The following is a 23,055-nucleotide window of genomic DNA, read 5'->3' as shown; positions in this document are numbered from 1 at the left end:
GTCCTTGGGCTCCCTGCCAAGGTTGTGAGGGAGCCTGAAGGGAGACATTTAGAGTTCATTCCTGTTTATTCCTCTTAAGCTTTTCTTGGGTGAGTTGGGCTTTGACCCCTTCCTGATGAACCATAGCGTTTTAATCCTCCAAGAAGCAGGGATTTTCCATTTTTTTGTTTTCCCTTGGGAGGGGTCTGGTGCTTTCCAGGGTCCTGGATGTTCCCGTCTTTTTCCCTTCCTGCTCAGTGACCGGTCTGGGGCTATAACACCTTATATAGAAGCCCTGATCCTTGTGTTCTCTGCTTGGTCTTCTGTCCAGGTTGGTCCAGGACACCAGAGGAGGCTGACCTCTATGGGCCTTGGGAAAGTGCCAAGCGCAGTGCCTGTCACAGATGCCAGTGTCCTTCCCACCCCCACCCCTCCGCCAGGAATCCTGGTCTCCAAAGATCACTAACATTCCCCCCACAAGGCACCCACAGGCAGGCGGGTTCTGCCGAGCTTGCTGTGAGGCCTCTGAGACCGACCCACCTGCCCAGTCCTGTCTGGGATGGGGGTGGGGGTGAGGTTGAGGGTGCAGTGACTACAGATGGGTGTGCCAGCTGCCAGATTCCTGAGTCCCGCCCTGCAGTGGGTAACGCCCAGCCAGGACCTCTCCAGAGGTGAGGCCGTTGTTTAAAACCTAGGAGCCAGGAGAGGGGACTCCCACATTCAAGGCGCGCTCTCAGAGAGGCGATCTGGAGAAAGAACCGTGGCAGCAAGGAGTGAGGTATGTTATCTGCCTTCACCTGCCTGGTGGGGGCCAGATGTGGGACAAGGGCTGTGTATCTGGGTGTCTGGGGCCTGGTTGCAGGGCCTGATTCATTCCTCTTCCTGGGAACTCAGCTGAGCCAGCTAAGATCAGAAGGCTAGGTTTAATGTCTGCCATTGTTTGGATTTCTTTTTCACAACTGATAAGCATCTCAGTGACTTAGAAGAAAGCAGGTTCAGAGTTGGGACTGAACACAAAGAGACGAGGAGAGGGTGGGCTGGCCCGGCTAGAGCTCTTCTAAGGGCTGCCCAGAATGCCTAGTTCCGGGTGTGGGTGTGGTTCCAGCCCCTGGGTGGGAGAGCAGAGATAGAGCTGGAGGAAGCCAGAAGACGGGTCTCCCTCTTAGGCCACAATTGGCTGTGTCACCTCAGGCCACCTGTCTCTTCCCTGGGCCCCTGACTCCTCTGGTAGGGGATTGGAAGGAAAGATTTTGAAGCATTAGGATGTAAGATTTAAAGATGTAGGAGTATCCCTGGTCCCCCCTTTCCCCTGCCTTTCCAAACCCCCATCCTTCCATCCCAGCCAGAGGAGTTTGTGGCCGTCATTGGAGCAGAGTGAGCATCTGATCCAAGGCAGAGGTGGGCGCTGCATGAACAGGGTGGGGCATTTGCCTCTAGGACCCTTTGAATATCCACCCCTAGCCTCCTTCAGAATCCTTGCTCTGTGGCCTCCCAACCCCCATGTCTCCTGTACAGCCCCAGCCCATCACTAGAGACATTTTGGGTTGCTTCCAGTTCGGATGAAATCCTCACTCACTCTTTTTTTTAAATTTTCTTTTTAAAAGTTTTTATTAGAGTATAGTTGCTTTATAATGTTGTGTTAGTTTCTACTGTAGAGCAAAGTGAATCAGCTATCCGTATACATATATCACTTATGTTTTGGATTTCCTTCCCATTTAGGTCACCACAGAGCACTGAGTAGAGTTCCCTGTGCTATACAGTAGGTTCTCATTAGTTATCTATTTTATACATAGTCTCAATAGTGTATATATGTCAATCCCAATCTCCCAGTTCATCCCACCGCACCCCTTTCCCCTTGGTATCCATACGTTTGTTCTCTACGTCTGTGTCTCTATTTCTGCTTTGTAAATAAATCGTCTATACCAGTTTTTTCAGATTGCACATATATGCGTTAATATATGATATTTGTTTCTCTCTTTCTGACTTACTTCACTCTGTATGACAGTCTCTAGGTCCATCCACATCTCTACAAATGACCCAATTTTGTTCCTTTTTAAGGCTGAGTAATATTCCATTGTATATAGGTGCCACATCTTCTTTATCCATTCCTCTGCTTACTCAATTTTAAAGACTGCTAGGCCTGCCTTTCCATCATATTCCACTACCTGCTCAGACCAGAGATGTGGCCATCACAGCCTCACTCTCAGGGTGGTTCTGTGTAGTACTGAAGACCATGCCAATAGCAGGAGAGGGCTCAGCTCCAGGTCCTCAGCCTCTTTGACCCACTCATCATTGCACCTGTAGGTGGGCCAGGCCCTGAGAAAGGACACTCCTCTTTCTTGGGGAGGCATCAAGGCCCCGGACTTCTCCTGCAAAGGGTCCAGCTCTTTCCTGCTCCCCACATTGTCCTTCTGACCATGTGGGGTAGGGCAGTGTCGATCCTCCTCCCCTCTATTTCAGAGGGGGAAGCTGGAGTCAGGGAGGGGGTGGCATTATCCCAGGGCACCCTGGAAGTCACATGCCAGCTGGGACGGGGGCCAGGTCTCTGGCATTTTCCAAGTTTTTGGCTACAGATGCACCTGCTGCTCAGAAGTGCCCTAGGTCAAGACCCTAAGTAAAGGTTTCTGAGAAAACATGAGTCCAGAAACAGCAAAGGGCTGGTGCACCCTAAGGGTGTGCATGGTTTCACCCAGGCTACTTTGTTCTGTCCCAGGTGAGGTCCTGGGTGGGGATCATCCCATTGGCTGAAGATGAGGCCGCTCCTTCTCCTGTGTTTTGGTAAGTATCCCTTCCCATCCTTCCAGGCGCTGTCATATACCAGGGAGGGGACAGCCGTGGGTAGGAGGACAGTCTACCAAAGTGTGAGCATCACCAGTCACCCTGGGGTCTTTGGGTTTGGGACACTTGTCTACCGGGATGTCCATGAGGTTTCTCTGTCCTGGGGGCCTTTGAAGAAGATGATCTTGAGAGGCTCCCAAATGTCTTCTTCCTACCTGAGGGTGGTTTGTGGCTTCCCCAGTGCCCTGCATGGTTTGTTTCCCATCCTCTCACTCTCAAGCTGGTCCCAGAGCCATCATGGCTTGAGTTCTTGATGTCCAGTGAATTGCAGCTGGGTACTCCCAAAGCGTGGCAGGGTCACCTTTACAGATAAAGAAGCAGACAGAATGCAGGTATCTCTCAGTGTCCCACAAACAGCCAGCAGCCAGCGCTACTCTGGGCTGTTGACAGAGGCCATGCTGCAGGTGAGGAGAGTTGTCGGCCATGTCCTGGTGGCTGAGCGTGTGTCTGCAGCTCTGTTCTAAAAAGTCACATATAGATGCTGCATTTCAGGATCATCCGGGCTTTTTAGTTGCCAGTGTTTCTCCTCCTTTCTTTTTAGACTGGGGGCTACAGACTATAAAATCAGCTTTTTTAGCAAACAGCATCAGGATTGCGATTATTCCCACAACCAGCAGGTGGGAGCATGAAGAAGGTGGAGAAGAGGGTCTAGTCTTGCCGATCGACGTCGGCTTCCCTGAGGCACACTGGGGTGGCCAGCTAGACCCTCTTCTCTCTAGGCTGCACCCCTGCCTGTACCCCCTGTGATTTCAGTCTTGCCCAGCATCCTGTGTGCCCAGCAAGCCTGCTCCCGTGGGGCCTGCTATCCACCCGTTGGGGACCTGCTCATTGGGAGGACCCGGTTTCTCCGAGCTTCATCTACCTGTGGCCTGGCCAAGCCTGAGACCTACTGCGTCCAGTATGGAGAGGTAGGCTCTTCCTCCATGGCCTCCGGGGGCTGGAAGAAGGCGAGCTGGGGCGGGGATGGGGAAGCCTGCCATCTGTTCACTGAATACTTAGAGTGGACTTGGTATCAGCTTAGATCCATGCGCTGTGGGGAGTGCAAGAAAAGCGTAAGACCAGATCTCTGCCTCTAAGGAATTTTCACCTTTGTTGGGCAAGAGAAAATGTACTCAGAACTAGCGGAATAGCTCCTTTCTCTCTTTTGCTTGATAAAGCTGGAGTTTTTCTCAGCCCCTGGGCCTGGGCAGGACAGTTTTCCAAGTCTTGGGAATAAGCAATCAGATAGATGGGGATCCTTTAGGTGCGTGGGGTGTACGGTGCCATCTTTGGTGGACAGCGTCAAGGCTGGTGGAGCACAGATGCTGGGATGTGTGCAAGGCTTGTGTTCTTGCTGAAGGGGGAACTGAGCTGTGCCATGGCCCCTCCCTTGCTGCCATCTCTTTGGCTAGTGTTGGGGAAAGGGTGTGGCTGGAGCTACCAAATGATTATAGGCTGGAGTTTATCCTTCTATATTTTGCAGTCGTCACGTATGACTTACCTCTCAGCCTCTGCATGTTTGGTCCACATGTTTCACCACTCCGGGAGAAGTGGGAGACATCTTTTTTTGTAGAATTTTTTTTAATTAAAAATTTTTTTTTGAAGTATAGTTGACTTACAATGTTGTATTAGTTTCAGGTGTATAGCAAAGTGATTGAGTTGTATTCTTTTTTAGATTCTTTTCCATTATAGGTTATTATAAGCCATTGAACATAGTTCCTTGTGTTATACAGTAGGTCCTTGTTGGTTATCTGTTTTATATATAGCAGTGTGTATCTGTTAATCCCAACCTCCTAATTTATCCCTCCCCCGGGGGATATATTCAAATTGCCGTTAGAGGACACAGATCAGTGAGACAAACAAGGAAGTGACTTGAGGTTAGCAAGGAGGTTCAGTGGCTCAGCTGATAAGGAAAAGAGCTGAGCAAATCCAGGCACTGGAACTCTTTGACCTACGTCAATTCTCATCACCTATTTAGGCAACTGATTTGTTTCAAAGAGCCGTTGAGATTTTTCTTCTACTTTGCCTCTGGACCTTTCTGGTAGGAACTTTGGTTTTCTTTTTTTTTTCCCTTCAACAAGGTTGGGGTCTTTCCTTGCTCCTTGTGTTTACCAAGGTAGAAATCACTCAGTGTTTTCTTGTTTCCCAGCTGCCTGTCTCATTTGGCCATTTTTATGCCCTCAAAACACAGGTTTGGAAAAAGGGAAGAGTGAGGGAGTGGTTTTCCCTTGAGCCTCTGCATCTCTTGGGGTAAAAAGAGAGAGAGAGAGAAAGGGAGTGAGAGAGATTAATGGCCATGAAGGAGGCTTGGGTTGTCTGTGGTTTCCTCTTTCTGGGTGGTCCTTGTCCTCAGGACCATGGAGATGGTATCTGATCCCATCTCTGGCCTCCCTGCCCTTCCAGTCCCCAGTGTTCTTTTGGCCACTTTTTAATCATAGGTGGTACTGTATAGTGGCTTTGGAGGTGCTGAGCAGAGATGGCTGTGGTTTCTGCATCTCACCCACTTGGATGTGGGAAAGCCCATTTGACAGTGTTGGGTAAGATGGCCAGCATCAGGCAAGTCCTCCCTGTGAGCCCAGATTACTCCACAAGCATCAGGGGACCTGGCAGTATTGAGCCTTCCAGGGCACAGAATGGCTTTAGTTGCTGCCTTCCTACACATCCTCCAATCTTGTGCCACTGAGCCGTGTCTAAAATTTTCAGGGAGTCCTCTGCTGATTCCCTTCCTTGGGCTGATCCGTCTTCTGGGATGGGAAGCAAGGAGAGATCATAGGCCCCTGTGTTGGGATGTTCCTCAGCCACAGCCCTGTCTGGACAGCCTCTTTCCCTCTAGGCTGGGCTTTTGGCTTCATCCTGACCTGCCCTCTGCCTCTCTCAAATGCCCCAGGGAGACAACTGCTTCCCTTGCTCTTAAGCAGCCCCTTGAGAGAAAAACTGGGTGCTTGCAAAAGAGAAATCTAGACTTTTGAAACCATGGGGATGGATAAATCTCAGCTATTTTAGTGCTGTGAAAGCTGAGAAGCATTGGTTCTTTTTCTCCTTTTTCTATAAGGGGGAATAAATCCATGTAACCTCTTGGAAGAGTGGAGGATAGGGCATCTTGAGTGCAGTGTGTAGCCCCAGGTCTGCCACTAACTTGTGGTGCGATCTTGGGCAAAATATTACCCCTCTCTAAGTCTTGCTTTCCTCTTCCATGAATGAGTGTCAGAGAAATGGTCTTTAGGGTCGCTCTTTGCTCCAATTTTCTTTGGGAATGAGCTGCCTGCTGAGAACCAACTTCTCTCCCCCACCTGTCTCCTCTGCCTTTTCTGATTTCTCTTTCCTTCTCCCTTCCCTACCTAACCACCTAGAGGCCACTGGTTGTCAGCAGTGAAGACACACACTAAAGGCACAGATACCCTTCTGTACAGGTGTACCCTGAACCCTCACTTGGTGCAGGGGCAGCTGTGTGACGAAAATTAGGAATCCGGATTTAACTCTGATGAGTTCCAATTTCAGTTTTGAAGTTTATTTTATTATTAAATGATATTATAGTAACTATAACTTATTAAGCACATATGACATGTCTCAGGCACTCTACTAAGAGTTTTATATAAGTTATCTCAATTAATTTTCACAATACCCCATGAGGTGGCTCTTATTATCCCCGTGAGCTATTGGGAAAATTTGGGTGTGTGCTGGGACCCCCACACTTCTGATGGAAACACATAGGTATTGAGTTTTCTGAGTAGTTAGAGATGGGGGTGCAGTGGCCAGCCCCAGCTGGAAGGGAAGGTGGCGTGGTGCAGAGCTGCATTCCTAGGGCCTGTCCCTTCAATCCCCCTGCATCCCCCTCTACCAGCTCCCACCTCCATATACATACCTTCCTTAAGTCATAGCCTCTGGTTACTGCCTCTGTTCTATTTTCAAGCAGGGGTGACATGGTGAGCCCTGATCCCAGTAAAAGTCACCCAGCACCTGCTGCCTGCCCGCGTACTGGTATGGCATGTAAGTGCATTAGAGATTTATGACTCTTGGACATTTTAGCATTGCTCGCTGCCCCCTGCCAACCCTGAAGAAACTCAGGAACAGTGGGGACTCCTTCCTGTTCCAAAATTGTCTCTCCCAGCTCCTGATCTCAGTGTGGCTCCTTTCTCGTGGGTCAATCTTAGCCTGTTAGCATGTCACCTCTTCTGCCTAATTTTGTCTCACTGGATCAATCTTATTGGCCTTGAGGGCCGGCTTCTATGGGTTTTGGGTCCATATTGCAGCCTTTACGATGGACATACGACTCGGCCAGCTTTGCCTTATGCGCCCACCCCAACCCAGCTTTGCCCTTCTGGGCCTACCTGCCTTGACTACCCATTAACTGTCCAGGCTTGAACCCAGGCTGGTCTTTATCAAAATGGCCCGAGGCTGCAGTCCCACCCTGTCCCCTGGTTCCCTCTCTTCCAGCTCCTAGGTAACCTCTGAGTAAACTCACTGCACCGTTTTTCCCTAAAACCCAAGGCATGGATGAAAATGTCTGTGATGTCTCCCTACCCTCATTCTCGTCTGTGCTTCCTCTGAGCCTTAGTTCTTCATTTGAAAAATAGGAGTAATGACAGCACCCACTTCAAACAGTTGTTGTGAGGACTGTATAAAGGAAGGAGCCAAGTGACCACTGGGCTGGTGTCTGGAAGATGCTAAATGTCCCATCCCCCTCTCCCCACCTCCCCAGACATGTGTCCGCATGCAGGGGCCTCCGCATCTGTGAATCATGCTCTTGAGCTCTTCTTCCTGGATCAGGACACACTCTCTCATACTTACTGATTATTATTTTTTCTTTTTGCGGTACGCGGGCCTCTCACTGTTGTGGCCTCTCCCGTTGCGGAGCACAGGCTCCAGACGCGCAGGCTCAGCGGCCATGGCTCACGGGCCCAGCCGCTCCGTGGCATGTGGGATCCTCCTGGACCGGGGCACGAACCCGTATCCCCTGCATCGGCAGGCGGACTCTCAACCACTGCGCCACCAGGGAAGCCCTCGCATACTTATTGAAATCAAACTGCCCTTGGGCCAGCCCACTTTCTGCTTCCAAGGTGACCACTGTCCATCTGATTTGCAGTGGGCTGCTGGGAAATCTGGAAGTGATCGTGGTTAATGAAGTCACCCGACTGGGGGTGAAGACTCTCTAGGTCTGGTCCTGGCTCTGACACTTAGAATAGTAACGTGACCTCAAGAAGGTCATGGTTTCTGTCTAGACCACCATTTCCCCATTCATGAAATGAAGGAGTTGCGTTAGTCAGCCTTTGTTTGTTCAGCTCTAACATCTCTGCCAACTTCTGGCTGGGCTGTATGTGACCCTGAGGGTTGGCCATCGTCTCTGTCAGGTGGGTGCTGGCAGGGGCTGAGCCATGACCTTCAGTCATCTCTGGGCTGGTGCACGCTCCTTGGGAACCAGTGGGCTTCGCCTGGAAGTTTTCCAGCCCTGATTTCTGCTCCTGACAATGTCTTCTCCAATGTTGTGTCTGTTCCCTTAAATGCTTTATTTATCCCCCACTCCCTCCCTTTCTGGGGGAAAACTTAATTACCCAGCTGCCTTCATAACAATCTTACACCGTGCATTCCTCAGGTTAATTAGCTGTGTAAAGCAAACAGCTGTCATTCTTATCTCTTGGAAACAAGCTAAGGAGCAGTAGCCAGTTGACGTCCCCTCCTCCACACACACACACACACACACACACACATGCACAGAAGCACACTCACACCCACAGGCACACACCCCAACAACCACTGCCTTTCTGTGTTTGAAAGTCATCTGTTTTCTTGACGTTTAGCATGGCTAATGTGTAGGCAGAGGATGTGAGGATGTGTTCATATCCATCCTGAGGTCCTTGTCCTCCGCTCACAGAGGACTTTGAGCCTGTCTCTGACCAAAATATCTGCCCTCCTATTTCCCAGAAGTTCTTAGAATGTATGAAACTTTCAAAGCTCCTACTATTGGGGATTTATTCTTTTGGATGAAGCATCCTTGAGCTCTTTGTTTAAAATGCAGACACCCTTGGGGAAGGCATCTTGTTAATCTATCATCATTTATATTTCAGGAAGGGTTTGCTTATCAGAAAATTAGCTGTGGCTTTTGCAAAGGCCCCTAAGAGAATAAGACCCAGAATGAGTAAGTTTTGAGGGGATAGAAGAAAATGAAAAGGGACACTTAGAGAAAGAGTTGGATCAGAGGGAAGCAAAACTTGGGTTGTGAAATGTGAGATTTTGGGGTCCTGGTTGTTATGGGTTGGGGATTGTGGCTTGTGGGGTTAAAAGGAGGGAAGAGAGTGGAAAAGTGAGATGGAAACCTGGACACAAATCTGGGTGGCCTCATGACTTTGCTGGCCTGGCTTCTCACTCCCTTGCTCCTTGGGTCAAGTCCCTAGAAGCTCTCTGGGTAGTGTCTTGCAGACCTACCTTGCTTCTTTGCTCTCAGGGGCTATAGGAATCATTGTTACTGGTAGAGCTTTCAGAGGTCCAGGAATGCAAACCAACTCTCTGCAATCAGATCTAGGGGGATAATTCTGTTTCTGTAGAAGTCTGGGCTGAGGTTGAGGATGCCCTTACTAGGGGAGAAGAGAGGGAACATCCTGAAAACCAACTCTAGTTCCTGCAATTTTCTATGGTTGCCAAGTGACCGCTGTGTCCCTTGAAGCAGAATACGATAAGAGAGGGAACATCCTGAAAACCAACTCTAGTCCCTGCAATTTCCCATGGTTGCCATGTGACTACTGTGTCCCTTGAAGCAGAATACGATGAGAAGGTTTGGAGGCAGAGAGCCTGCGAGAGGAATCCCTCCTTCTTCTCTTCCTAGCCCTGTGGATTTGGACACATTTCTTAGCTTCTCTAAGACTTGCTTGCCTAATCTGTCAAATGAGGATACCCCCATTTAATATAATATACCTACCTCAGAGATTTTAGAAGCATAAAATGAGATAATGTGTGTATAGTGCTCAGGACAGAGCCTGGTGCAGTGTAATTTTGGGGTGTGTGGTATTCATCATCTCTGTCATCAGCTTTAGAATTGAGCTATCTAAATTTAGTTTAGATGGAGATAAGGGCTCTGTTGAGTTAAGGCTTTGGTCAAGATGTTACTTCATGACAGTGCCTCCTAGCACTGGGGACCTCCTCCCACCTGGCACCACAACAGGTCTTGATTTTTAAAATTTGCTGGCAAAATCCATTGACATAGAAATGGTAAGGCTTGTGGATCATAGTGGGGTCTAATGGAGGCCTTGCTGACCAAGGTCTGAGGGTCCCCTCTTCCCCTGCCCACTTTGCTGGGAAGAGTGTTTCTCTAGTACAGTGTTTGGCCAGTGTCTTATTTTCCTTCTTTTGTTTGGCCAATGTCTTACTTTGCTTCTTGTTTTTTTTTTTTTTTTTTTTTTTCCGGTATGTGGGCCTCTCACTGTTGTGGCCTCTCCCGTTGCGGAGCACAGGCTCTGGACACGCAGGCTCAGCGGCCATGGCTCACGGGCCCAGCCGCTCCGCGGCATGTGGGATCTTCCCGGACCGGGGCACGAACCCGTGTCCCCTGCATCGGCAGGCGGACTCGCAACCACTGCACCACCAGGGAAGCCCTTACTTTGCTTCTTTTGCATTCTTGTTTGGAGTGTCTTTAGCCTCTGAGCAGATAAGCTGGAGTGGGGGAGAACTGTAATAGCATGTTAAAGCAAGAAGGAACTTCATTATCTCATCCCACCCCTGCATTTTACCAGTGAGGAAGGTGAAGTGGAGGAAATGCCTTTCTTGTAGGCAGCTGCATTTTTTTTTTTTTTTTTTTTTTGGCGCTGGCTTTCTTTTGGCTCTGGCTGGCGGCCATGACCCTGACTACAGCTCCTTAGATAGACACAGGCAGTCTCTGACTTGCTTGTGGGAGGGAGTTGGACCACATATAACCAGAGCCTGTTTTCCTATTTTCCCCCAGAATTAGCTCCATGTTCTGCAAAAGCACAGAGCTTTGATTTGCATTGCTTTCCTTTTTCCACCCTCTCCACTGTGATTCAGGCTCCCACTGGCTCTTGCTCTCTCCTTTGCCCCCACCCCCACCCCCATAGCTCTCTGGGAGGGTTTGTCTTCCGGCCAGACTGCTGAGCTTCTAGAAAGCTCCAGGATAAGGGAAAAGGCCCAGTCTTTCCAGACTGAGGGGAACAGGAGCCAAACTGGCTGGAAGCCTGACAGGCTGAATTGATAACAGTGTTGTGCCTCTGAAGTAGCACAGCCATGGGGATGCTGGCCAAATGACCCCAGAGAGAGAGGCAGCTGCAGCTGGGAGAGACAGAGGAATGTAACACATATGAAAGGAGGAGCCTCATGTTGAGAACCACACACATACACACACACACACACACACACACACACACACTCTTATACACATACTACCTACAAACATACAAGAATAAAATAGGAAGGGAAACTGAGGCCCAGAGAAGAGAGGGAAGAAATTGGAAGCTTGCCTTCATGTGGGCTTCTGCCATAAGCTGCCCTATTTCAGGCCTCCATCCCTCTAGCTGGTTGACAAGCAGAGCTACTTAAAATACCTGTCCCAAGACTTATGGCTTAGCCTGTTTCTGAGGATTGAGATAATCCCTCCTTTAGCTATGTTACTGTGATAAGCGGCATGTAGATATTAAGCTCATGAGGCCATCTGATCCCTACATCATTGTCTGAGCACGTGGAAGGCAGGTGGAGAAGGCGTGGGATACCCCAGACTGGCTGTGAAGACAAGGTGGAGGCAGGGTGACAAGCCCATGCTGAGTACCCTGTGCCTTTTCAGTTTGTTTTGCTTTACAATAATGCCTGAACATAAAAGTTAATATATACCCAAAGCATCAAAGTTTAAAATTATTTAAAAAGAACAAAGAAAAAAAGTTACCCGTAATGCCATTTCCCAGAGATATTAGGTTAAAACTGTATACAGTTGCCATTTTTGTTGGTCAACATGGCTGAATATCAGCCATTTCATTTGGTTCAACCTAATATATTGGTGTATTTCCTTCCACATATTTTCTATTCCTTCAAGAATAGATATTTGTGATCATGACATGTATACAAGCTTATGCCCACCTTTTTTTCAGAGAACATGATATTTTTTTCGTAAAACATTATAATGTAAGCATTTCCCCCATGCAATGAAAATCTTTCTCTCAACAGTCTTTTTAATGGTACATAATATTGCATCATTTGGGAATATCAACGGCATTTCCCCAGTCCCAGGTTGAGCTGTTCTAGCTCCTGTGTCCCATGGCCCAAGAGAAAAAAATGAGCCTTGTTTCTGGCGTTCTCTTGGCCAGGGAACAGGCTGGGATCAGTTCCCAACAGAGCAGGGGGGTCTCTGGTGACAGGTCGCCGGAAGGCAGCTGGCCCTTGTCTCTCTGCAGGACATGTGCTGAGTGCAGATGGAGGATGGGCAGTGGAAAACTTTGCCTCTGAGAGGCTGGCCAGAATGGGGAGAAGGGCATGCTTGCTGCCAGGGACCAAAATAGGATTCTGGAGGAGACTTAGATTCCAGCAAGAGGTATCTTTTGCCCAGACAAGATTATTTTAAGTGCTCAGGTATTTAGTTTAGCCACTGACACATCTGCAGTCTCCGAGTTAACTGAACTAGGTTAGCCTGACAAGCCAGCGTTCTTCCCAAAGTGCTTTCTCTGTCTGAGGCTCTGCCATGGTCAGCCTCAGGGTCAGACCAAGCCCTTTGGGTGAGACAGAGATTGTCACCCTTTACCGCGTTTCCCACAGTGTCTGTGCACCCAGGTGGTTTCCTAGTGGAAATGAGAGGATGACAGAGAAGGAGGGAGGGAGAGAGAAAGAGAAGAGTAAGGACGGGGTGGGGAGGGGAGGGGAGGAGGAGAAGAAGAGAAAGATGTAGGGAGGGATCCTGTCTGGTGCTGGTGCTGGCACTGGCTATCAATCAACAGGAAAGTCCCATAGCCTCTTGGAGCCTCAGCTGTCTCACATGTGAAATGGGAATAATATTACCACGTAGGGTGGTTGTGAGGCTTAAATAGGTTATTGCACTGAAACTCCTGATACAGTACCTGGCACATGGTAAGTGCTCCAATCACTTAATACTGATGTTTGTCACCTCCGCACTCCCTCGCCCTTACTTTTAAACTCCCAGGAAGGGAGAGTCTAGTAATAATGTAAATGAAAATGCTAGCATTTACTGAGCATTTACTATTCATTCAAAAAGTATTTATAGAGGGCCCACTAAGTGCTGGGCACTTTGCTAAGCACTGGGATACAGTGTAAAGGAAAGTAAGTTCTGCCCTCATGGAGTCTACATTCTAACAGGGGGAGGCAGACAGTACAAACACTGTGAGCAAATAAATTGACAGTAAATGAACAATATGTCAAGTGGAGATAGTACTATGAAGAAAAATGTAGCAGGGCAAGGGATGGACAGTGGGTGCTTTTTTTTTTTTTTTTTGTGGTACGTGGGCCTCTCACTGTTGTGGCCTCTCCCGTCGTGGAGCACAGGCTCCGGACGCGCAGGCTCAGCGGCCATGGCTCACGGGCCCAGCCACTCCACGGCATGTGGGATCTTCCCGGACCGGGACACGAACCCGTGTACCCTGCATCGGCAGGCGGACCCTCAACCACTGCCCCACCAGGGAAGCCCTGGGTGCTGTTTTATATAAGGCATATGTGCCAGCCATTATAAGAGCATTGAACATCCCCCCAATATTGTTTTTTTATATTTCATAATCATTTTTAATTCTTTTTCATATTATTTTCCATTATAGTTTATTACAAGAGATTGACTATAGTTCCCTGTGCTGTACAGCAGGACCTTGTTGTTTATCTATTTTATATAGAGTAGTTTGTATCTGCTAATCCCAAACTCCTAATTTTTCCCTTCCCCTCCTTCCCCTCTGGTAACCATAAGTTTGTTTTCTATGTCTGAGTCTGTTTCTGTTTCGTAAGTAAGTTCATTTGTATCCTACCAAAAATTATTGTTTAATAAAGCACTTTGGGACATGATGAGGACACCTCCAAGTACTAGGACGGGTGACAATCCTCTCGTTTTGCAGATTGGAGGTGGGAGCTGGAAAGTGGAGTGGGAAGCAGAGGCTCACAGAGCCAGGACTCCTGACTCCCCTCCCGCATCCTCCACTGTTCAGGCTTTGTCAACAGTGCAGGGGGAAGAGTGGTGTCGGGTGAGGAGTTTCTATAACTCAAGGCACAGACTCAGCGTGTTAACTCAACCCCTCTGGGACTGAGCTGTCAGCTTCACCAGTTCAGCAGACATCACTCGTTCTGAACATCGGCTTCCTTAGCTTAGTGGCTTCCCTGGACGGGACAGAGGTTCAGGGGCTAGAAGGCCTCAGAGAAGGCTGCCTGAGCTTCCCCCTGGTTCTGGTGGGTGGAGGCTTAGGGGAAAGCAGAGGCAGGAGGTGTGGGGAGGTACACTGGTCCCTACCCAAAGGAACTCACAGGTCAGGGAGGTTCTCGTCCAAGCCTTGCTTTTACATGTGGGTCAATTGGGAGCCCTCTGAACAGTTTTCTTTCTCCTGGGCACAAGGTTTGGGACCATGGTTACTCAGAGAAAATCGGTTTGATGTGTGTTGCATGAGGGACCTGGGGTAAGGTCATAGTGTCTCTGTGAGGTGTGCGCGCGTGCGCACGTGCACACACATTTGTGCACATATGTACAAACTGAAAGAACAAGGGCCATGTTCTCTGGCTGTATTCTTTTTCTTGGTCATCTCTGCCCTGCTCTGGAGCCCATGGGGTTCAGTTCTGTATCTTGTCTCCCTCCAGAGCATGGGCAGGCCAGGGAAGGTGAGATTTCGGGGGGACTTCCCCAGTGAGGCTGTTTCCTTCTTGGCTGCTCACTTTGACCCAGATCTTCATGAGGAAGAGCCTCTGCCTTCAGCCCCAGGACTGCAAACTTCCTTTGCCTTATGCCTTCTTGGCTTTGGGACACCTACCTACAGAGCTCCATCTGTTTGGAGACCCTAGGCTTCTCTCCTGTGGGTAGGGGATGCCAAACCTGGGAAAGAACCTCAAGTCCCTGATGTCAGTGCTGGAAGGCCTTTGAGGTCATCTGATGTTACTAGAATGTTGGCTTCCTGATGGCTGGGTCTTTTTTTTTTTTTTTTTTTGCGGTACGTGGGCCTCTCACTGTTGTGGCCTCTCCCGTTGTGGAGCACAGGCTCCGGACACACAGGCTCAGCAGCCATGGCCACGGGCTTAGCCGCTCCATGGCATGTGGGATCTTCCCGGACCGGGGCACGAACCCGTGTCCCCTGCATCAGCAGGCAGACTCTCAACCACTGCGCCACCAGGGAAGCCCCTGGGTCTTTGTTTTGTTCACTATTATAACTCAACCCAGAGCAGGGTCCAGCATGTAGTATGTGCTCAATAAATATTTGTTGAATGATTGAATGACTCTACTTAAATCTCCACTCAATTTACAGAGGAGAGCTAGGACTGGAACCCCAAATTCCCTTGTTCTGTTTTCCTGTCCCCTCGTCCTAATCCTTAGAAACTTGATTTTCCCCAGGCTGCCAGAATTAAGTGAGATGAGATATAAAACTCTCTAGCCTACACATAGCACATAGCAGATATTAAATTAATGTGAGCTTCTCTTTCTTTCTTCTTTTTGCTCTTAGCACCCTTTTCAAATTTCTCTTTGGGGCAATGTCAGATACGAAAATTATTTTTTCTCTACTACCTCATACCACTTTCCCAATCACAACCTCTATTTACTATTTACTTAGCTATGTGTTGGGGGGAACCCAAAGGACATAAATGAAAAGATGAACGGTAGCCTTGTTTTGAGAGGTTGATCCTTCCAAGGGTATTAATGAAATCAATGGATCCCCAAGGGTAGCATTTCCATGGAGAGAATGTTCTGGGCTCTCAGGATACAAGGGGGGAATTCTCACTGGCCCCACCTCTGAGTCTCTCGTATCTCCTTGTCCCTCAGTGGCAGATGAAATGCTGCAAGTGTGACTCCAGGTTGCCTCACAATTACAACAGTCACCGAGTGGAGAATGTGGTCTCGTCCTCGGGCCCCATGCGCTGGTGGCAGTCACAGAACGGTAAGGACCTGCCACAGCCTCCAGGGGCCCAAACATGTGGAGGCCCCCACAGGATGGGGAGGGTGCCCGGGAGCCCTTTGGGGTTCCCAGGGCTTTCTTATGGTAGTGGGAGGTGGGTGGTTGACAAGCAGAACCTTCTCTCTTTGTATTTGAGGTCTTTCAGATGCTGTAGGTAGAAGAATTTATTGGAGGTTAATGAAAGGGTCAGAAGAGAGAGAAATGCCTTAATTTCATTCTACTTACTCACAGTGGGCTTGCTGATGGAACTGAGCTTTGGGAACAGATTTGTGTTGAACAGAGGAGTTGAAACTCTTTAAGGTTTTAAGGGCATCATGTGAGGGTGGGAAGGAAATTTGACCAAGAAGAGATAGGATCCTGAATAGGTGATAGTAAGTAGAAACATACTGGTACCACTCCTCTCTGAGAGGGAAATTGGAAAATCAAGGTTAGAGAGTTTCTGATTTCCTAGAGCCTGGGAAGGTAGAAATCCTCTGCTCTAAAGTTTCTATGTTTTGTCTTTCCAGATGTCAGCCCTGTTTCTCTGCAGCTGGACCTAGACAGGAAATTTCAGCTTCAGGACCTCATGATGGATTTTAAGGTGTGCTTCCTGGGCATGGCAGTGGTTCGGAGAAGGGGACTCTGGGCTATGTGGGCGTGGACTCATGGGGAGCACAGGGTCCTTGTCTCCTCAGGCTGGAGGTGATGGTACCACGTGCTGGGTGGGCCTCCTTTCCCCAGGTGGGAGTGACACTTACCCTGTGCCTGTATCATGGTGACAGCAGAGGTACCACTTCCGGGAGAACAGTGGCGCCTCCACATTCCCTGTCTTGGCTGTGTAGTGCTTATATATCCTCTCCCTCTTTGCATCCCCCACCCTTAGCCCATCTAATTTATTCAGCTCTGCCAAGACCAATTGTACAAAGCCTGGCCACTTATTATACAGTTGTGTTTTCTTGGTATACTCTGCTTTAATAACTTTGCTGATGAGATTGAGTTTAACAAACAGCCAAGAACTGGCCCATCCACATGTAAGATGTGCTTTTGGAGCAATCTGCTCATTCAGTGCTATTACTTTTCAGACTCTGCTTTTAGACTAGCCTTTGGAGATATGCCTTTTGGAGGGAACATTTTCATTCATTACTGACAGGTCTTTTTTTTTTTTTTCCTTTTCCTTTTCCTAATATCCTATGTGACTGAGGAAGTTGCTTTAAGAACATTCCCTCAAGAATAGGTCAAAAGTATTTTGAGACATTCTAGTGCCATTTGAACAAATGCCCAGTCTTTAACAGTGACAACTTCTAAGGGCAATATTCATTTGGATGGATACTGGTAGTCTCATTGCTTTGTCATCACTCACCCATTCATTTATTTGTCCATTCTTGCTACACACATATTGAACACTGATTATATGCTGTTAAAAAAGATGACTAAAACTAGATCACGATCCTCGAGTTGCTTTGGTATATGTAGGGAAGGCAAAGAACCAGTAGCAAGACAGTGAGATGTGTGCTCTGATGTTGGTAAGAAGAGGTGCTGGAGAGCCCAGGAAGGGGACATCCAGCTTGATCTGTCTTTGGGGGAGTGGATCAGAGAATACACCCAGGGGAAGATGAAACTTCCTAGGCCAGTAATATCCAGGTGAAAGGTAAGTTCATTCCAGGCAAAGAGAACAAAGTGCAAAGGCCAGGAGGCAAGAGGCAAGAAGGTATATAATTGGGGGGAGGGGGCCAAGGAATGCACGTAGGGTCTGGTGGGGCAAATGTGTATACGGTAGTGAGAAGTAGGGATGTGGAAGGCTACAAACTGATGAGAGATGAGTTTACAGATGTAAATGGGGAGGGAGGAAAGTAGATGAAACATTCATCTATTCATTCAACAGATGTACTAACTGCCTACTATGTGCTAGATGCTGGGGGTATACTGTGAACAAGATAGACAAGTTGGGGGAATTCCCTGGTGGTCCAGTGGTTAGGACTCTGTGCTTCCGCTGCACCAATGCAGAGGGCACATGTTAAATCCCTGGTTGGGGAACTAAGATCCCACAAGCCGTGCAGTGTGGCCAAGAAAAAAAAAAACAACAAAACAGATAGACAAGGGGGTCTATGGTTTACTGTAGTGGTTCTCAAGCAAGGGATATTTGACAGTTTATAGACAAATTTTTGGTTGTCACAACTGCCAGTATGCTATTGACATTTAGTGAGAAGAGGTCAGGGATGCTGCTAAGCATCCTAAAATGACAAGGACTGACCCCATGGCAAGGAATTATTCACCTCCAAATATTAATAGTGTCAAGTTTGGGAAACCCTGGTCTGGTAGGAGGAAAATAAAAAGCAGGAAACCAACAAATAAATAATTGGAAATTGTGTGACATTTACAAAGGGAACAAATGAGATCCTGGAATAGGAAATGATGGGGTGGGGTGGGCAGAGTGTGGGCAGAAGAATGCACGTTAGACAGGTATAAAAAGATCTCTGTGAGGAAGTGACGTTTAAGCTGAGAACAAAAGATGTGGAGGAACCCATGAGGGGGAGGAGTATCCCAAGCAGAAGAAACAACGTGAACAAAGGCTCTGAAGAGGGAATGTGACTGAGGGCTTGAGGAGATGGAGGTGCACAGTGGCATGAGACGGGGTGAGGGAGCAGGGCCCAAGAGCATGGCCTCTTCAGCCATGGTCAGGAGTTCAGATTTATTCAAGAATAGTGGGCAGAAATTTTGTATCCTGCAACCTTACCAAATTCATTGATTAGTTCTAGTAGTTTTCTGGTGGCATCTTTAAGATTATCTACGTATAGTATCATGTCATCTGCAAACAATGACAGTTTTACTTCTTCTTTTCCAATTTGCATTCCTTTATTTCTTTTTCTTCTCTGATTGTTGTGGCTAAGACTTCCAAAACTATATTGAATAAGAGTTGTGAGAGCGGACATCCTTGTCTTGTTCCTGATCTTAGAGGAAATGCTTTCAGCTTGTCACCATTGAGTATGATGCTTGCAGTGGGTTTGTCATATATGGCCTTTATTATGTTGAGGTAGGTTCCCTCTGTGCTCATTTTCTGTAGAGTTTTTATCATAAATGGGTGTTGAATTTTGTCAAAAGCTTTTTCCGCATCTATTGAGGAAATACTCCCATGTACCATTGCAACAAAAGGAATAAAATACCTAGGAATAAACCTGCCTAAGGAGGTGAAAGACTTGTACTCAGAAATCTATAAAACACTGATGAAAGAAATCAAAGATGACACAAACAGATGGAGAAATATACCATGTTCTTGGATTGGAAGAATCAGTATTGTGAAAATGACTCTACTACACAAAGCAATCTACAGATTCAGTGCAATCCCTATCAAACTACCAATGGCATTTTGCACAGAATTAGAACAAAAAGTCTTACAGTTCGTATGGAAACACAAAAGACCCCTAATAGCCAAAGCAATCTTGAGAAAGAAAAACGGAGTTGGAGGAATCAGGCTCCCCAACCTCAAACTATACCACAAAGCTACAGTAATCAAGACAGTATGGTACTGGCACAAAAACAGAAATATAGATCAGTGGTACAGGGTGGAATGCCCAGAGATAAACCCACGTACATATAGTCACCTAATTTACAACAAAGGAAGCAAGAACATACAATAGAGAAAAGACAGCCTCTTCAATAAGTGGTGCTGAGAAAACTGGACAGCTACATGTAAAAGAATGAAATTAGAACACTACCTAACACCATACACAAAAACAAACTCCAAATGGTTTAAAGACCTAAATGTAAGACCAGACACTATAAAACTCTTAGAGGAAAACATAGGAAAAACACTCTGACATAAACTACAGCAAGATCTTTTTTGACCCACCTCCTAGAGTAATGGAAATAAAAACAAAAATAAATAAATAGGACTTAATTAAACTTAAAAGCTTTTGCACAGCAAAGGAGACCATAAACAGGACAAAAAGACAACCCTCAGAATGGGAGAAAATATTTGCAAATGAAACAACAGACAAAGGATTAATCTCCAAAATATAAAAACAGCCCATGGTGCTCAATATCAAAAAAATAAACAATCCAATTAAAAAATGGGTGGAAAACCTAAAAAGACATTTCTCCAAAGAAGATATACAGATTGCCAACAAACACATGAAAGGATGCTCAACATCACTAATCATTAGAGAAATGCAAGTCAAAACTACAATGAGGTATCACCTCATGCTGGTCAGAAATGCCATTATCAGAAAATCTAGAAACAATAAATGCTGCAAAGGGTGTAGTGAAAAGGGAACCCTCCTGCACTGTTGGTGGGAATGTAAATTGATACAGCCACCTGGAAAACAGTATGGAGGTTCCTTAGAAAACTAAAAATAGAACTACCATACGACCCAGCAATCCCACTACTGGGCATATACCCTGAGAAAATCATAATTCCAAAAGAGACATGTACCACAGTGTTCATTGCAGCACTATTTACAATAGCCAGGACATGGAAGCAGCCTAAGTGTCCATCGACAGATGAATGGATAAAGAAGGTGTGGCGCATATATACAATGTAATATTACTCAGCCATAAAAAGAAATGAAACTGAGTTTTTTGTAGTGAGGTGGATGGACCTAGAGAGTGTCATACAGAGTGAAGTAAGTCAGAAAGAGAAAAACAAATACTGTATGCTAACGCATATATATGGAATCTAAAAAAAATAAAATAAAAATGGTATTGATGAACCTAGTTTTAGGGCAGGAATAAAGATGTAGAGATAGAGAACGAACTTGAGGACACAGGGTGGGAGGGGGAAGGAAGCTGGGGCGAAGTGAGAGCTGCATATGGACATATACACACGACCGAATATAAAACAGATAGCTCGTGGGAAGCAGCAGCATAGCACAGGGAGATCAGCTCGGTGCTTTGTGACCACCTAGAGGGGTAGGTTAGGGAGGATGGGAGGGAGGTTCAAGAGGGAGGGGATATGGGGACATGTGTATATATATGGCTGATTCACTTTGGTGTACAACAGAAACTAACACAGTATTGTGAAGCAATTATACTCCAGTAAAGATCTATTAAAAAGAAAAACAGTGAGCAGAGGACTTGAATAGGTAATTCTCCAAAGAAGACATACAAAGGGCCAACAGGTGCATGAACAGATGCTCAACATCATTCACCATCAGGGAAATGAAAATCAAAACCACAATGAGATGTCATTTCACACCTGTCAGTATAGCCATCATCAAAAAGATAAGGAATTCCATGGTAGCCTAGTGGTTAGGCTTCTGGGCTTTCACTGCTGTGGCCTGATTTCAGTCCCTGGTTGGGGAACATCCTGCAAGTCCCATGGTGTGGCCAAAGAAAAAAAGATAAGAGATAAGTGTTGGTGAGGGTGTGGAGAAAAGAGAACACTTGTGCACCATTAGAGGGAATGTAAATTGGTGCAGCCACTATGGAAAACAGTATGAAGTTTCCTCAGAAAGTTAAAAAAATAAATCTACCATATGATCCAGCAATCCTACTTCTGGGTATATATTGGAAGGAAATGGAGTCACTTTTTCAAAGAGATATCTGTAACTCCCGTGTTCATTGCAATGTTATTCACAATAGCCAAGATATGAAAACAACGTAAGTGTCAATCAGTGGATTAATGGATAAAGAAGATGTCACACACGCACATACACACACACACACACAGAGGAATATTCAGCCATGAAAAAAGAAGGAAATCCTGCCTCTTGGGACAACATGAATGGACTTTGAGGGCATTCTGCTAAGTGAAATGAGACAGACAGAAAGACAAATACTGCATGTCTTCACTTATATACACAATCTTAAAAAGCTGAACTCATCAACATAGAGAAAGGGATGGTGGTTGCCAGGGGCTGGAGGGTGGGGGAAATGGGCAGGTGTTGATCAAAGGATATAAACTTCCAGGTTTATAAGATGAATAAGTTCTACAGATCTAATGTACGGCGTGGTGACTCTAATTAATAATACTGTACTAGACACCTGAAAGCTGTTAAATGACACACAAAAAGGTCATTATGTAAGCGGATAGAAGTGTTAGCTAACCTTATTGCAGTAATCATTTTGTAATATATATGTGTATCAAGTCATCACATTTGATACCCCTTAAACTTACATAGGTGATATGTTCATAATATCTCAATAAAGCTGGGGAAAAAATAGTGGAAAGCCACTGGAAGGTTTCTAGCGGAGGGGAGTCATGGCTCACTTTACATTTTAGAAAGAAAGTTCTCTCTGTGTGGAGGTTGGCTTATGAACCCAAGGAAGTGTTCCAAGCTGGGACCTGTCAGCATAAAGACAACACTTAAAGCCAGGAGAAATGGATGAAATCACTGAGAGAAGAAGGAGGGACATGAGAGTATGTCATGCTAAGGGGCTTGCATTTTATCTTTAGGCCAACGCAGACCCATGGAAGGGTCTCATGCAGGGAGTGACGTGATCAGATAACCCTGTAGGTGAAGTGGGGAGCGTGGCTTGGAGAGCCTGGACAAAGGCTGGGCTTGAGTTCCAGGCTGTTGTAGGAACCCAGGCTCAGTGCAACTGGGACCTGAACTATGGCCACGTCCATGTGAGGAAAAAGAGGAGGGACAGAACGGGGAGCTAGAGGTGATAAAAAATGGTTGGCTGTGGGAGAATTTTCTGGCCTGGCCACCTGGGTGGTGGGCTGAGCTAGGGATCATGCCTTCTGGAACGCAGTTCTGCCTTCTATCACTTTCCACGGCTCCCCTGGGGAAAACCCACTGGGGCCGGTGGTTTGTCAAGAGAATTGGACCCGGGTACCCCTGAGCCCACTTGTCCCATGCAGCCCCCTTTCTCCCTCCTCACTGTGGTTCTCAGGGGCCACCAGCACCTCTTTAAGAGCCTCTTTCTGTGATCGCGTCCCCACTGCGGGGAAACTCAGGCCCCAACCCTGTGTGTGTCTCTGCAGGGGCCCATGCCTGCTGGCATGCTGATCGAGCGCTCCTCGGACTTCGGCAAGACCTGGCAGGTGTACCAATACCTAGCTGCTGACTGCACGTCTGCCTTCCCCCGAGTCCGCCAGGGCCAGCCTCAGAGCTGGCAGGATGCTCGGTGCCAGCCTCTGCCCCAGAGGCCTAACGGGCACCTGGATGGGGCCAAGGTAGGCAGAGGGGACCCTGAAAATGTAGGCACATTTTGGGAAAGGTCTCTCCCATCCCATCGCTACATGGTCGCCAGGCTTTGGAGAATCTAT

General features: G+C 47.2%; 1 protein-coding gene across 1 annotated transcript in view; it reads left to right on the top strand.

The window, feature by feature from the left end:
• Window positions 1-674: 674 nt before the first annotated feature.
• The window catches only part of LAMB3 (laminin subunit beta 3), a 41,974-nt gene continuing 19,593 nt past the window's right edge, over window positions 675-23,055 (top strand). Inside the window, exons 1-6 of the mRNA XM_081223806.1 lie at window positions 675-757; window positions 2,693-2,757; window positions 3,571-3,725; window positions 15,734-15,848; window positions 16,373-16,446; window positions 22,771-22,962. Of these exons, the coding sequence (XP_081079932.1) occupies window positions 2,730-2,757; window positions 3,571-3,725; window positions 15,734-15,848; window positions 16,373-16,446; window positions 22,771-22,962 (564 nt within the window). The 5' untranslated portion in view covers window positions 675-757; window positions 2,693-2,729. The remainder of the gene's footprint in view (window positions 758-2,692; window positions 2,758-3,570; window positions 3,726-15,733; window positions 15,849-16,372; window positions 16,447-22,770; window positions 22,963-23,055) is intronic.

This window comes from Mesoplodon bidens (genome assembly GCF_964165515.1).
Source record: "Mesoplodon bidens genome assembly, chromosome: 2".
In the NCBI taxonomy this organism is placed as follows: Eukaryota; Metazoa; Chordata; class Mammalia; order Artiodactyla; family Ziphiidae; genus Mesoplodon; species Mesoplodon bidens.
The sequence above is the reverse complement of the archived record's forward strand: the minus strand, read 5'-3'. Positions and strand labels throughout refer to the sequence as shown.